Source organism: Micromys minutus (assembly GCF_963924665.1).
Source record: "Micromys minutus genome assembly, chromosome: 3".
NCBI lineage: Eukaryota > Metazoa > Chordata > Mammalia > Rodentia > Muridae > Micromys > Micromys minutus.
This window is the reverse complement of record NC_137972.1, coordinates 21,128,333-21,142,748: the sequence shown is the minus strand read 5'-3', so window position 1 is coordinate 21,142,748 and position 14,416 is coordinate 21,128,333. Positions and strand designations below refer to the sequence as shown.

The 14,416-nt window shown below is 44.7% G+C and overlaps 1 protein-coding gene across 1 annotated transcript in view; it reads left to right on the top strand.

Moving 5' to 3' along the window:
• The window catches only part of VWF (von Willebrand factor), a 127,247-nt gene extending 115,735 nt beyond the window's left edge, over positions 1-11,512 (top strand). Inside the window, exons 45-52 of the mRNA XM_080914051.1 lie at positions 2,133-2,313; positions 2,996-3,036; positions 3,360-3,476; positions 7,624-7,722; positions 8,386-8,514; positions 8,949-8,988; positions 10,675-10,772; positions 11,194-11,512. Coding sequence (XP_080770177.1) covers positions 2,133-2,313; positions 2,996-3,036; positions 3,360-3,476; positions 7,624-7,722; positions 8,386-8,514; positions 8,949-8,988; positions 10,675-10,772; positions 11,194-11,382 — 894 coding nt within the window. The 3' untranslated portion in view covers positions 11,383-11,512. The remainder of the gene's footprint in view (positions 1-2,132; positions 2,314-2,995; positions 3,037-3,359; positions 3,477-7,623; positions 7,723-8,385; positions 8,515-8,948; positions 8,989-10,674; positions 10,773-11,193) is intronic.
• The last annotated feature ends 2,904 nt before the right edge of the window (positions 11,513-14,416 follow it).

Genomic DNA, 14,416 nt, shown 5'->3' with positions numbered 1-14,416 from the left:
CAGAATTCCCTCCTACCACTCAGAGCAGCTTGGTTAGCTGTCTTCTGTGATCCCCAGGTGGTCACTTTTGATGGCATATCAGGCCATTTCCCTTAAGTTATTCTTTTTATTGTTATCTGTTGATGGTTCCATACATTAATATAATGAATTTTAGTCTGTTTCATTTCTTGTTCTCATCTCTTTTATCCTCTTCTCCACTGGAGCCCTTCTTAATATGCCTCTCTCCTAGTGTCTGTCTATCTCTGTCTGTCTGTTTTTCTGTCTCTCCCCCCACCTCTCTCTCTCTCTCTCTCTCTCTCTCTCTCTCTCTCTCTCTCTCTCTCTCTCCCTCTCTCTCTCTCTCCCTCTTTCTGTGTGTTTTACTGAGGTCAATTAGAATTTCTGTCCTTGGTATTGATGGGATGTTATTTATTAGAACACCAGATGCCAGCATATCAGTAGCTATGTCCTGGAGAGAAGAGCATCCCTCACCTACAGTTGCTAATTTCCCATGGCCCCTCAGGGGGTATGGAGCTTCCTGGGCTTTCTTCTGTGACCCTGTTTCTGGAGAGAGATGAGCCATCATCTATTAACTCAAGAAACCAATGGCAGACCAAAGGATAGACACCAAATTTTAGCTCGGAGAACTCATGAGCTTTATTGGGATTATAGGAATATAGTGTGGGGTTACTTATAGAAGAAGAGATGTTTCAAAGGCAGCTGTGTCAGCAAAACTTACTTCAGCATCAGTAACAGCTCATAAATGCTGGAAACTTGGAGCTTGCTGCATTGCCTACAGACAGCTCAGCAGGTTGGAGAGTGTCCTGTCTAGGTTGTTCAGTTGGTCTGAGACTTTTCCAGCAGCTTGGTTCTTTCTAGCTTCTTTTAGGCAGCTCAGGTTGTCTGAGGGTGTCTCTGAGCAGTTGTTACTGCTTATGTAACTTTGTCGAGGGAAAGGTCTAGTGATTCTGGTAAGTTTCAGAAACTTCCTGAAGACTTCTGAGTTGCTTACTTACTGAGTTTAAGGAGCTTCCCTGAGGGATGAAATGTTTTGCCTCCTCTTACAACATCCTGTTTCTTAAAGACTTCCCTTCTAGATGAAAGCTGTATCTAGGAGGAAATTGCTATACAAGTTCCTCCTCAATCCATGGTGAGGCTTTGAGAGGCCCAATCTTGTGCTGGTTTTGTGCAGAAGGTCTTTGCTGCTGTGAATTAATTCATGACTACAACAGCATGTTATGTTCAGGTGTCATTGCTGTGCATCTTCCAGTTCTCTGGATCTCACATTCTTTTTGTCCCTCTTCTGTGACGATCCCTGAGCATTGGAGGGGTGTTTCAGCTGTCTCATTTAGGGCTGAGCACTCTGCCGTAGTTACTCTTGGCACGTTGGCTAGTTATGGGCATCTGCCTTAAACTTCTGCCTGCTCAAATGTGAAGCTTCTCTGAGGAAAGCTTGACACAGCATAAATAGAAGCAGCAAGCAAGAGCCGTCTTACCCTAGGCTGTCTTCAAAACCTCAGCCTCTATCTGTGTATCCTAGGTTGGTCTTGATTTCATGATCCTTCTGCCTCAGACTTCTGAGAGCTAGAATTATAGATGTGCATCTCCTGCCTATTTTCCTGAACCATGATTTTGGCTCTCTCGTTTTGTTTTTGCCATTATATAGTGCGGGAAGACAGAGCACTGTAGAGACCAGCATTCAGCCCTTTCAGGCCAGACTAGTCCTTTGCAGGCACAGAGAATTCTGGAACAGTTTTCAGATCCCCAGGGTTTGGGCACCAGGATTCCTAGCCCTCTGCAATCTTCCCATTTCCCTGTGCCAGCCCACATTGCTGTTGGAAGTGTCCTTAATCTCTAGGTCCATCCCAGAGCTGATGCTAAGGATGGCAGGGAGTGTGCTCCTTGCCTTACTCATGGTACTACTCTGATTAGCAATAGTGACGTAGGGGATATGTGACTCTGGACTAGGATCTGGTCAGTGTAACTTAGTCCCTGTCATTCCCTCTGTGGACATTACCCAGCTGTTTCAATGTTGGTTTGAATGAGAGCTTACTTTCAGGTTCCAAAGAATTCCCCCCAAACAGCACAATGCAATAAGATGTTAGGCCCTGTCTTTCCTGTCATCTCTGATTGCCTTTGTACTCTGCAAAAAGGTTGGATCTCGGTGGGCTGTTCCTGAGAACCCCTGCCTCATCAACGAGTGTGTCCGAGTGGAGGACACAGTCTTTGTGCAGCAGAGGAACATCTCCTGCCCACAGCTGGCTGTCCCTACCTGTCCCACAGGCTTCCAGCTGAACTGTGAGACCTCAGCATGCTGTCCCAGCTGTCACTGTGGTGAGTCAGGCTGGCCAGACCTGGCTGGGCCTATGCTTGCCTTCAGGACTCTTTCTTCCTCAGGCCCCTGAATTCTTTGCCCAACTCTGAGAATGGGCATAATAAAAGTCTGTTCCGACAGCAGTTGTGAGAAAGCAGACAAAGGAGTCAAAGGTAGCTTTCTGCAGGCCATTGGCATGGCTCTGAGCTCAGTGATATTAACTATTGTCTTGTATAATCCTCTTGATACTGACCAAGTGAGTGGTGGACTCTCCTTGGGCCAGGTTTCTCTGACTCTGGAGACTGTTCTCAGTAGGACAATATTGCTTCACCCAGGGAAAGGAATTACCATTCCTGAACCCTGTTGGAAGAGAGGCAAACAGCGATACTAAGTCATAAACTATTTTTTTTTTTTGCAAGCCCAAAGGACAACTCATCCATTCATCCCTTAGACATGAACTCAGCTAACTAGTGCCCCAGGGGCTTGTCTTCTATTAGGATGGGTAGTGAGGAGTTGGACAGTTCTGACATATTAGTTGAAAGGGAAAGAGAGGCCACTGGGGCCCAAGCAGGAAGACTCATAACACCCTGGGGGTAAGACATGGGGAACTTTCAGGAGACAGAAGAGGGAGGCCAGGATGTGGTAAGGGTATCAGGTTTGGGGAGGGTGTGTCTATACTCACGGCTGCTTTGTTACCCACAGAGCCTGTGGAGGCCTGCCTGTTCAACGGCACCATCATTGGGGTAAGTTGAAGCTAAGAGGTGGGATGGGGAGTGCTGTGGGAAGAATAGGCAGATCAGTCTAAGATGAAAAAGAAAGGAATCTGGAGACTTCATCTAAGCACCCGCAGGGATCTCCAGTCTCCTAGCCACACTGGGGCTACCCTTCTCACTCTTCAGCGCATGGTCTGCCTGTCCCACAATCACCTCAGGGCCCATACCCCAAGCATGTGAGCATGCCTTTTGTACATGTAGAATCATTTCACATCTCAGTGTTGGCTGCCTGAGGGGATGAAGCTGGAGGAGTCTCTGGCCTTTGGAAAACCTAACTCTGGTTCTGTTTTCAGCCTGGGAAGAGCGTGATGGTTGACTTATGCACGACCTGCCGCTGCACTGTGCAGACAGGGGCCATCTCCAGATTCAAGCTGGATTGCAGAAAGACTACCTGTGAGGCCTGCCCCATGGTAAGAGAGGGACTGAGGGACGGAGGTCACGGTGGAATCTGAGCAACAGGACTTCACTGGGTTCCTTAAATCTTGCCTTACTTCTGATTATGGACAGTATCTGACAGCTGTCAGGACACCTACTCAGAAATAACTACAATTTAGTCATATACATTTTCAGCTCTTTCTTCTTGTGTTTAAAAACTAAGCACGGTGTCTCCAAGGCTCTTGATCCTGTGCCCACAATCCCGTATCTTTAAAATCATATTTTAAGAAACATTACCACCATACTCTGAAAACATTAAAAAAAAATCGCTTAAGAAATACTCGTGAGACCCTTTGCTATGTGCAAGACACTACATGATCTTCATCTAAATGGATGTGCCTCAATGCATATGATCTATGTTTCATTGTTAGACATTCGAGCCACCTCAATAGCTCATTAGGAGGCTGGGGTAAAGTACTCAGTGGGTAAAGTACTCTCAGTGCAAACATGAGGATCCGAGTTCGAATCCCAGGAACTCCTATAAAGCAGAGTGCAATAGAAGATGTCTACAGTCTCATTGCTGTTACAAGAGAGCAGTAGGAGGCAGAAACAGGAAAGTTCCTGGCATGCAGGGTGGTGGGCAATGAAGAGACCCTGTCTCTAAAATCATGGACAAGTTGTGGTTGTCCTCTGACTTAAGAGGTCTGTGGAATATGAATGGCTGCGTTCATACATGGACACACGGACACAGGGACACACACTTCAGTGCACATGCGTGTACACACGTATATCCACACATTTATTGTTTCTTTTTTTCTGTCAAGTTGTGATTCTTGCTTGTTCTAGACACATTCTTAAGGTACATTCTGACAACTGGATACTTTTTAGTTTGGTAGAGGAAAAAAGATTAATGTATTATAATTTAAAAGTATATTTTAGTTTAATTTACTCTTAATTTTAACAATGTTAATTGACACAAAATTATATATATTTAAGGGGTGTGAGGTTATTGTTTTAATTATAACTCTTAGTCCTACCTAATAGGGATATTAAAAGTCTCACACAGGATCATGGGATCTAAATGCCTGTGTTTGTGTTGTGGGCTTCATTTTTTAAAAAATTATTAGTTAATGAATTGATTAGTCTACATCCAAGCACTTTGGTTGTTTTAGACAATGCATTGGGAGGTACGCTTCCTGTGAACTAGAGGCAGGAATTACCTTAACCCACGTGGCACCAGGAGGGGGTTTCTCCTCCGGGGCTTCACAAAGCCATAAGCTGAGTGGTGGCCAGTATATATTTTAGGAGGAACCAACTTTTTCCTCCACCAATGGCTCAAGTTCCCAGCAAACCACAGTCCTCATTTACACCCATTTTAGCTCTGCTCCCTCTGATCCACCTTGTCCAAAAGCTCCCCCTTGCTAACTACACCCCTGAGAACCCCTTCAGCTGTCTCCCTGCGCATGTCCATCAGTCAGGCCCTCTAGTGCTCAGAAGGTATGGCACAGTCACTCCCTCTGCCCCCAGAAGGTGCTGTACTTGTCTTTACAACACATGCCTACTTTGTTCTACAGTATTCCTCTCTGTTCTCCAGCATTCTGATATCTTGCCAGAGGCCAGCTGTCCATCTCGTTTTTGAGACACAGCCTCTCACTGTGACCTAACCAGTTAGGCTAGGCTGCCTGGCCAGTGAGCCCTGGGTTCTCCTGCCTCCTCTCCAGTACTGAGATTACACACACACACGATCAGCCTTATGCTTTATGTGAATGTTAGGGTTCTGGCTTGGCTGTTCATGCCTGCCCATTACTACCTGAGTTATCTTCTCAGCCCCTACTAAACACACCAACATTTTATGTTTTGAGAATACCTTCTTCCTGTTTCTAGTGAGAAGAGTAAGAGCTTTTGTTTTTATGAAATGATGAGACAGTTGACGGTAGCATTTTAATTTTTTTTTTATCTTGTGAAATGTTTAAAGTATGTTTACCCTGGAAAATAAGACATTAGCAGTCTTAGGGCGTCTCCTGAGTGTGAAAGCATTTTGCAAAACAGCGAAGTCCTGTTACCTGCCAGTTGCTACTTTTCCCAGTGCAGATATGAATGAAAGGCTCTTATCCTGAACTACCAACAAGTTCTGAGCTGACGCACCAGCTGCTAGACAGAGGGGTCAGCATGTATACCTCGGGGCTTACTTGATGATCAGGGAGAGCTTCCAGGATGTCAGGGTTCCAGTAAACTTAACAATGCTTGGTTTTGCTAAGTGTTTTCTTCTTTTCTGTTATGGGATTCTATCTTAGATTATATTAAATGTGTGTTTCTTAGTTGATGAAGGGGTCTAGGGCTACTTATGTATGTACTGCCTATTTCTTCTGTGAGGTGTTGGCTTAAGTTTACTATTTGTTTTTTTTAAGATTTAAAATTTTTATGTTATGTGTATGAGCATTTTTACCTGCATGCGTGTATGTGTACTGTGAGCATGCCTGGTGACTGCTGAGGTTGTGACATTGTGCATGCTGGGAACTGAACTTGGATCCTCTGGCAAGAAGAAGTCCAGTTAGCTGCTGAGACATTCATTTGAATAAGTCAGCGTGCTACAGCTAGAGGGAGATGTACGTAGATGGAGGGAAGAAATGTCAGAGGGAAGAGTGAAGTCTGGCAAAATCTAGGTCGAGTGCCATTGTTTGAATAAATCTCATCCAGTCATAGAACATTCTTCTTTTCTGCATCTACTGCTAGATCCATTTATAATAAAAAAAAAGACACTTAATGTCTATAACGGAAGAGTGATAGGGTTCTTATTTTCTTTCTTTATATTTAATGCTTTTGGTAAAGTTTAATATCAGTGTTAGTCTTTTGGTGACTGTGAGTTTATGTCCTTGTGAATTTTTGCTAGAAACCCAAGATGTTTGCCTAGCTCTCCCTAACTCTGTCTCCTCTGAGACATGGCAGATGAACTTTCTGCTCAGATCTCTTGATTGATTGTCCAACTTTGTCCCTGGGTTCTTGCAGGCTCCTCAATATATGTGTAGTTCAACCAAATATGTGATGGGCATTTACATGAAGCTTTGTAGGCTTCCTTGTTTTGATTTCTTCTTTTGTGAGAGCATTGCTTAGTTTTCTGGCCTTCTAATAGTTCCGACATACATAATCTCTGGAGTTCCAGTTGTCCAGTGTTCTACAAGCAGCCTGGTGGAAAAAGACATTAGAATGTGAAATTTGTCCATTATATTTCCCCTTTTTCAAGGGTTCCCTTTTTTTTCTTTAATGGTTTTTCAAAACAGGGTTTCACTGTGTAGCCCTGGCTGTCCTAGAATTCACTATGTAGACCAGCCTGGTCTCAAACTCACAGAGATCTGTCTGCCTCTGCCTCCCCAGTGCTGGGATTAAAGGCGTGTGTTACCACCACCTGTTTTTAAAGGCCAAGTGACCATCAATTTATTTCCGATTTTGTCTTTAATAGCTGTTTTATTATCTTTCAACTGTTTGTCATTGTTGTCCAAAGGTGTGTGTGTGTGTGTGTGTGTGTGTGTGTGTGTGTGTGTCAATACAAGCTCCTGTGTCACTGTTAGAACCAGAACCGTGCTCAAGGGTTCTTAAGCAGGAGAGTTTCATGACTGGATAAGTGTTAGCAAGGTCATTTTTATGGACGTGTGGTGACCTATGGGAGGAGGCAAGGACACTGCAGGGAGACAAAGTAAGACTTTGCCAGAGTTGGAGGAAGATGGTGCCTTGGCTGAGACAGTGACAGAAGGGGACGAATATGACTAACAGTGGGTGGGTATGGGATACATTTTTGGCAGGACTTTGTATGGCAATGGTGGAAGCACTAAGAACAATGAATGGAGGAGTCAAGATAGCTTCCAGATGTCCAGTTTGAACAACTAGGTCATGACAACCGGGAAAGGGTTGTATTTGGAAAAAAAAATCGAGTTTCATTTTGGTAAAAGTCTCAAGACAAGGATTAGATGAATAGTTATCTAGTACACATTTGGATTTATAAGTTTAGAGCTCAGTGGAGAGGTCTCCTTTAATAAGTCAGAGTGCTAGGGCTAAAGTGAGATGTGCTTCTGTTGCATGCTGGGAGCAAATGTGGGATAGCAGAGGTAAGAACCCAGATAGGTGAGCCTATTTATAACCTAGGCATTCTGGGACGTTAACCATGGCTGCCATTTTTCCTGGATACAGGGCTATCGGGAAGAGAAGAGCCAGGGTGAATGCTGTGGGAGATGCTTGCCAACGGCTTGTACTATTCAGCTAAGAGGAGGACGGATCATGACCCTGAAGGTGGGCACAAGCTGAATTTAGGAGGCCCCTTTCACACCACTTTCTGGTTTCTTTCTGGGGTTGTCTTTTATTTAAGTAGAAGGACTAGTTTGGGGTCATTGTTGGTTTCTTTTTACACTTCATTTTCTAAAGAAAGGCAACAGGGTTTTTCTTTTTGATTGCCTTGAAACTCTGCTCTTCCTGATAAGTATGTAGTTGGTGTATGGTCTCATGATTTGGATGAGTTTTTAGAAAAGATTTTTTGTAGCCCTGAGACTCTGTGGGACTAAACAAGCAATCTGGGTGAGCAGACCTACCCGTGACTTCTGGAACTATCTGGAGGGTCTGAGAGATGGTGCCTTGGTTCATATTTCATCTAGCTATCAATTAGTCAGTTTAATGTTACTGTGTCTCCATCTTGTAAGTACTTCCATGTAAGTCAGAATCATCTGAGAACTTTTAAAATTTCTGTAGTACACTAAGTAACAAGTTATGGAGCCAAGACTCCACCTCTAGTCTATGCTCTGAGTGGGGGAAGGGAGGAGTATTACGTATGGTCTCATTCTCTTTCTACAGTTAGTTCCCTGTTCTAGCAGCTCAGAAGGAGTCAGGCCATGGCTGACAGTAGCTTTGTAATCTTGACAACATCATGGCATTTGTCCTACCTGCTCTCTGTCTTTTCAGCAAGATGAAATATTCCAGGATGGCTGTGACAGTCATTTGTGCAGGGTCAACGAGAGAGGAGAGTACATCTGGGAGAAGAGGGTCACGGGCTGCCCGCCGTTCGATGAACACAAGTGTCTGGCTGAAGGAGTGAGTAGTTACAGTTCAGGTCTTGTCTTTATCTTGAAGATCTCACTGTTTGACTTCAAGGATGCAGCATTCAGCTTAGCTCTTGTGCGATTTCAGTGTCCAAGACAGGTATCTGTCCTAGTTGAGGAGTCAATGAAATGGTAAAGAAGAGATAGTTCTCTGAGACATAGAATGCTTCTAAAATGGCTGGTCACTGGAGGGAAGCTATGATCTTTGAACAGGGATGCAGGACACGGACCCCATCTCACTTTTTCTGGGAATGAAGTTTCTAACCACTCTGGTCAGGTGGAGTGTTCGGTTGGCTCTCAGTTGTCATGGGAAAGCAGTTTACATTTGGGGATTTCAGCTTGGAGCTCTGAGTTCAGAGTTATGAATTCATATGAACTTGTCCATGTTAAATAATTTGTGCCTGATCTCCCCCTTTTCTCTCTTAGGGCAAAATCGTGAAAATTCCGGGCACCTGCTGTGACACATGTGAGTCCATTACTAAGGGCTTATACTTCCATGTCCATTAGACTGAGGCCAGGGACCACTGTTTGAAATCAACTTTATTCCAGAAAAATAGTTCTTAGTTATGAGCTGGTGATTCTGTTCATCCATTCAGCCCACTACCTTTCCTTCCTGATTGTCATTAGTCTGTCCCCTGCTCCAATGTCTTATTGATCACCCCAAAATAATCACTTCATGTTTTTTCCTGCTCAATATCTTGCCTCTCATGCACCAGAGAATCTTTGATTGTTTATATATTTATCATGAGGAAGCAGCATGAAGCTATTCCAAGTTTATGGCCTTATTTTCATCAACCTTGATCTCTCTTGGCTTTGTAGTTACATAATGCAGATGGCTCTAATTGGTAGAGTGGTGGGCGGTTTTGGAGATGTGTACTAGACAGTATCTGCCCTATCCATTTTTGTGTTCATGAGCACACAAGTCACGAATTTCTTGCCTAGATTAATATATATATATATATATATATATATATATATATATATATATATAAAGTTTAGTTTGTTTAGTGTCATTTTAGATTCATAGATTCATGGTTGTAGGTAGAGGAGGGTGAAAGCATGGGTCCCTTCAATCATTTCTTCTTCCCTTGATGGTTGACTGTGATAGCCCAGTGATAGCCATCACTGAACAGCAGAAAGAGGACACACCCTGGAGTACTTCTTTCCAAGTTTCCCTCAGAAGGGTTTAAGAATACTACTTCAGGAAGCCATTAGAGATGAACTGTCTTTAGAAACTGTTCCCAGGATCTGGTTAAGAGGCTGCTATCTATAAAACTAGCAATACGGAGCCCTTCACTGGCCAATATGTTCAGGAGGCTGTAAGACCTTTTATAAGGAAAGTAATCTAGGCTCAAGAACTGAAAAACACAGCAAGAGAATATTGCATATTTGCTCCAAATTCACTTTCTTGTGCAGTTGGAAGACTTTCCCATTAAGATAGAATTCGTCTGAAGTTGGGAGGCAGGCTAACATGTCTGTAGGGCTGCCCTAGATTTGAAGCCATGCCAGGACGGAAAACCATCACGACTCAGAGCAGGGTGGTGAGATGGGGTTAAACCTTAGACTTGGCAGTGAGTCAAGCAGAGCTTCCGCTGTGAATAGCACTGTAGACCAGGACTCTCATGCTAGTGAGAATAGAAGTAGCAACTCTCAAGAAAATGGTTGCACAAAGGTTCTTAGGAGTCTTTTCAACTTCTCCAGAGGGAATGAATATGTATGTGACCATGACATTTGTCTTCTTAGCCAAATATAGGGATGAACTGATATTAATTCTGTTTAGTGGCTACTCCATTGTCCATTAGTTACAGGTACAATATGACATGATTGCTCTAGCCATGAAAATTTAAAATTATATAAAAGCAAATGTCGTCTGTCTATATGACAAAAACACAGTCAACCTAAGTTCCTTCTGCAATTAAGATTGTGTCGTTAAGTGAGTTAAACCCAGCAGCAATGACATCTCTGCATCTGAGGAGCCAGAAGCAGCAGAGTTGAGCTTGAAGAACTTAGTTCCTTTTCCTGCAACTGGCTTTGGCTCGTTGTTGATGGAAAGAGGAGCATTTCCAACTTAGTGAAGGCACGGGATGTGGACAGTGTTCTTTAGAACCACATCTAGCCAGCCCTCCAGTTCCATCTCTCGCCTGTTCTACAGGTGAGGAGCCTGACTGCAAAGACATCACAGCCAAGGTTCAGTATATCAAAGTGGGAGACTGTAAGTCCCAAGAGGAAGTGGACATTCATTACTGCCAGGTAAAGCTATGTGACTTCAAGAAGACCTGGATGGGAAAAGCTAAGTCTCTTTATCATTTAGAAGGATCTGGAAAAGTCATAAGGAAGAGAGATACAAGGGACTGTAAGCGTTGGTTTTTAAAATGTTTCACTTAGTGAGTACAACTATTTGAGCCCAGAAGACCAGAACAGATCTGCAAAGAGATTGGGGAGTCATTTGTGGGAGATGGGGATTCAGGATCAGTGTGTAGAAATCATAGCCAGAGGGGTTAGGTATGTGTAATAATTGGAGATAGGAGGTTCACAGTCCTGAGATCTACCTCTAGAAGGTGCCTAGCGTTCCTAGGTGTCTCTAAGGCAGGAAGTAGATGGATGCCGGTCGTCCCAGAATCCTGCTGCCCCTTCCAGCATGGTGATGTCCCATTTCTCTGCTGTATTACAGGGAAAGTGTGCCAGCAAAGCTGTGTACTCCATTGACATCGAGGATGTGCAGAAGCAGTGCTCCTGCTGCTGGCCCTCAAGGACGGAGCCCATGCGCGTGCCCTTGCACTGCACCAATGGCTCTGTCGTGTACCATGAGGTCATCAATGCCATGCAATGCAGATGCTCTCCCCAGAATTGCAGCAAGTGAGGCCTGTGAAGCTGCGGTGGACTCCCACTGCTGCCCATGCTATGGCCTGGCCAGCCAGAGAACCTCTCCTTCCCTTGTGCATCCTACCCTTTGTGTCTTCCTGGGCCCACCATAAAGGTCAAGTTTTCATCTTAACCAAGGCTGCTGGTGGACTGTGTCTGAATTCTGAGATGATAGCCGTGACCTAAATCTGAGTTCTGAGGCTGGTTTTAAGGGACAAAGCACATGGTCCTTCTACAAATACTCCTAGCCCAGTGTCTGGAGGCTGAGGCCATCATCAAATTTCTAGGAAGCAGTGGGATTAAAGCATCCTCTGGGTGGGAAGGGACAAGGTAGAGATGTCTCTTCAGAAACTAAGCCTGGTGACTTGAACCTATGTCTACGTAAGAACACCGAATTCTCAAATCTCTCAGTCAGATTGCTTTTGTGCATGGCAGAGAGGTGGGACCTGGAAATCAGCTCCTGCTGCCAGAGTGAATGATGACTTTATGAAGAAGGATGAGAAACCAATGCATGTAGCAGTCCCCAGTCACAGTAGGAAGTAGGTACCTGCAGACAGGAGGCCAACAGGTGTAGAAGCCAGTTCTCATCACAGGCTCAGTCACAGCAAATTAGCTCTGGGCTCAGGGTCAGCCCTGGGCTCTTTCTATGGCCCTCACCCAAGTGTACAATCTCCAGCAAATCTTACACGGCTTTCAGACTCATTCTCCTTATCTGCAACACTAACGTGATCAATAACTCGTGTATAAGATAAAGTACGAGTGTTCTGAGTGACTGTAAGTGCTCTAATGTAAGAGATGAGCATAAAGTGACAAACATATCCTCACAACATGCGTGGCAGAGCACTGGGGTCTCCTGCATCCCCATGTTCAGCGATTTTAGCTTTATGCCAGCTGCCATAACCTTTCCTGCTCCGGCCATTCTTAGTGGAAGCACAAAGCAGCATCTACCCCCGGGTACAGGTAATCTTTCTTGGAAAAGCATCACACTCATGCTGCTGGGATGGGAAGGATTCTAGCTGGGAGGGAGAAGAACATGAGAACAAAGGGGATGTCCTGGTTGTGTTCTGGGAGTTTGATAGGCACTGATGTTCATTCTAAATCTTTTCACACAGAGGAGAATTACCTCGCCAAAAGCACTAGACAATGGAGTCAGGCAAGATTCAGACATCTAGTCTGTTGTCTCTCTCTCTCTGACCCCTGGTACGAATAATGAAAATGGCCCAGAGAAGCCAAATGGCTTGCAAAGGTTGAACAGTCTCTGAATGGCAGGTCCTGGTTCAAAACCCAAGTATCTTTGCAGCTAGACAAGAAATCTCAGGCCACTCAGTACAGAGCACCGGAGTTGCTTGTCATCTTCTGTCACTTGCGTGGGACTCAGTGACTGTTACATCTCTAGGTCTCTACTACCTGCCGCTCTCTAGGGTGACCTGCACAAGAAGCTCTGTCACAGGGCACAGGCCAGGATGATGCCTAGGTTTGGCAGAGAGCTGAGTTGGTTAGACAGAAGGAAGAATAGATGAATGTTTTATATAACTCCTTAATAATTTAAAGGTTGTCATTTCTCCCACATTCTCCCGCTTCCCCAACTTTGAGTCACCTCTAAGGTCAGTTTCTGGAGGAAACCAGATCCAGGGACAAGGAATTGACTGTCACTCTTCTGACTGCTCACTTAACACTACCTGAGAACGAGGATAGCTGACCAGTTCTCTTGTGATCTGCCCTTGGTGGTTGAATGACTGTTCCCCTATTCTATTTCACACACACACAAAGCCAAGTCAAGAAAGCCACATTCCAATTAAAAACACAGGAAGAGGATCAGGTGGGCTATCCTGCTTTGGTTTTTATTGCTGGGATTAAACAGCTCTCCAAGCACCTTGGGGAGGAAAGGGTTTTTAGTTCAGCTTACAGCTCAGAGTCTCTCATGAGGGGAAGCCAGGGCAAGAACTCCAATAGGGAGCTTCTTCTTCAGGCAGGAGCTGATGCATAGCACACCGAGAGGTGCTGCTTACTGGTTTCTCATGGCTTGCTCAGCCTGTTTTCTTCTAGAAGCCAGCACTACCTGCTTAGGACTGGCACCGCCCACAGTGGGCTGGGCCCTTTCAGATCAATCATTTATCGAGAAAACGCCCCACAGATTTTCTTAAAGGCAATCTTCTGGAAGCAATCCTTCAATTAAGGTTCCCTCTTCCCAGATGACTCTACCTTGTGTCAGGTTGACAAAAGCTAACCACTGCACATGTGTGTCCGCGTGCATGTTTGTGTTCCTTTACCTACAGGTTTCATAGAGACAGAGTCTGTCCTTGATTCTCAGGGTCCCCTCTTTTTTTTTTTTTTTTTTTTTTAAATAGTTACCCTTAGACCAAATAAGACAGAATCCTGTCTTAGCTTCACCTGTCAACGTATCATAGCCTAGAGTCATCTGAGGCCTTCGCAGAGGAGCCTGGAGTAGTGGTCCTCCATGGTTCTTTAGTCTGGAGGTTTTGCCTTCAGTGTCTGCCCTGACTTCCCTCAATGGTGGATTCTGACCTGGAAGTTTAGGAATGTTCAATAAACCCTTTCCTCCCTTAGCTGCTTTAAAATAACAGCAGCAGCAACAACAGCAACACAAAGAACATAAAAGTAACTAGGGCAACCCCTAAAGATGTTTTAGGGGGGATAGAAGAGGGATGGATAAAGAGGAATGGAGATGATGTGCAGACGGGTCCCTGGAATCAGGAAGAAGGTGATGGAAGGAGAATGAAGGGGACAAGAGGGAGAGAGATGCGGAAGTGTAAGATGTTGTGAGCTGGGACGCCAGAGCAGACTGCCTGCTTTGGAACGTGGACACACAGACTGTAGCCGCTTCGTGTGTGAGATGGAGAAATGGAAGTCATCGTCTCATAGACGGAAGTATGAACACCGGGCGAAGCAAAGCACTTGAGAGACTCCCGAAGCCGGAGTTTTAAATGCCAGCCATTAATCCTGGAGGTGTGCAGTGTAAAGCCTCTAGACTGGACCATGATGCTTTCTGTATTTATTTATCTTTTTCATTC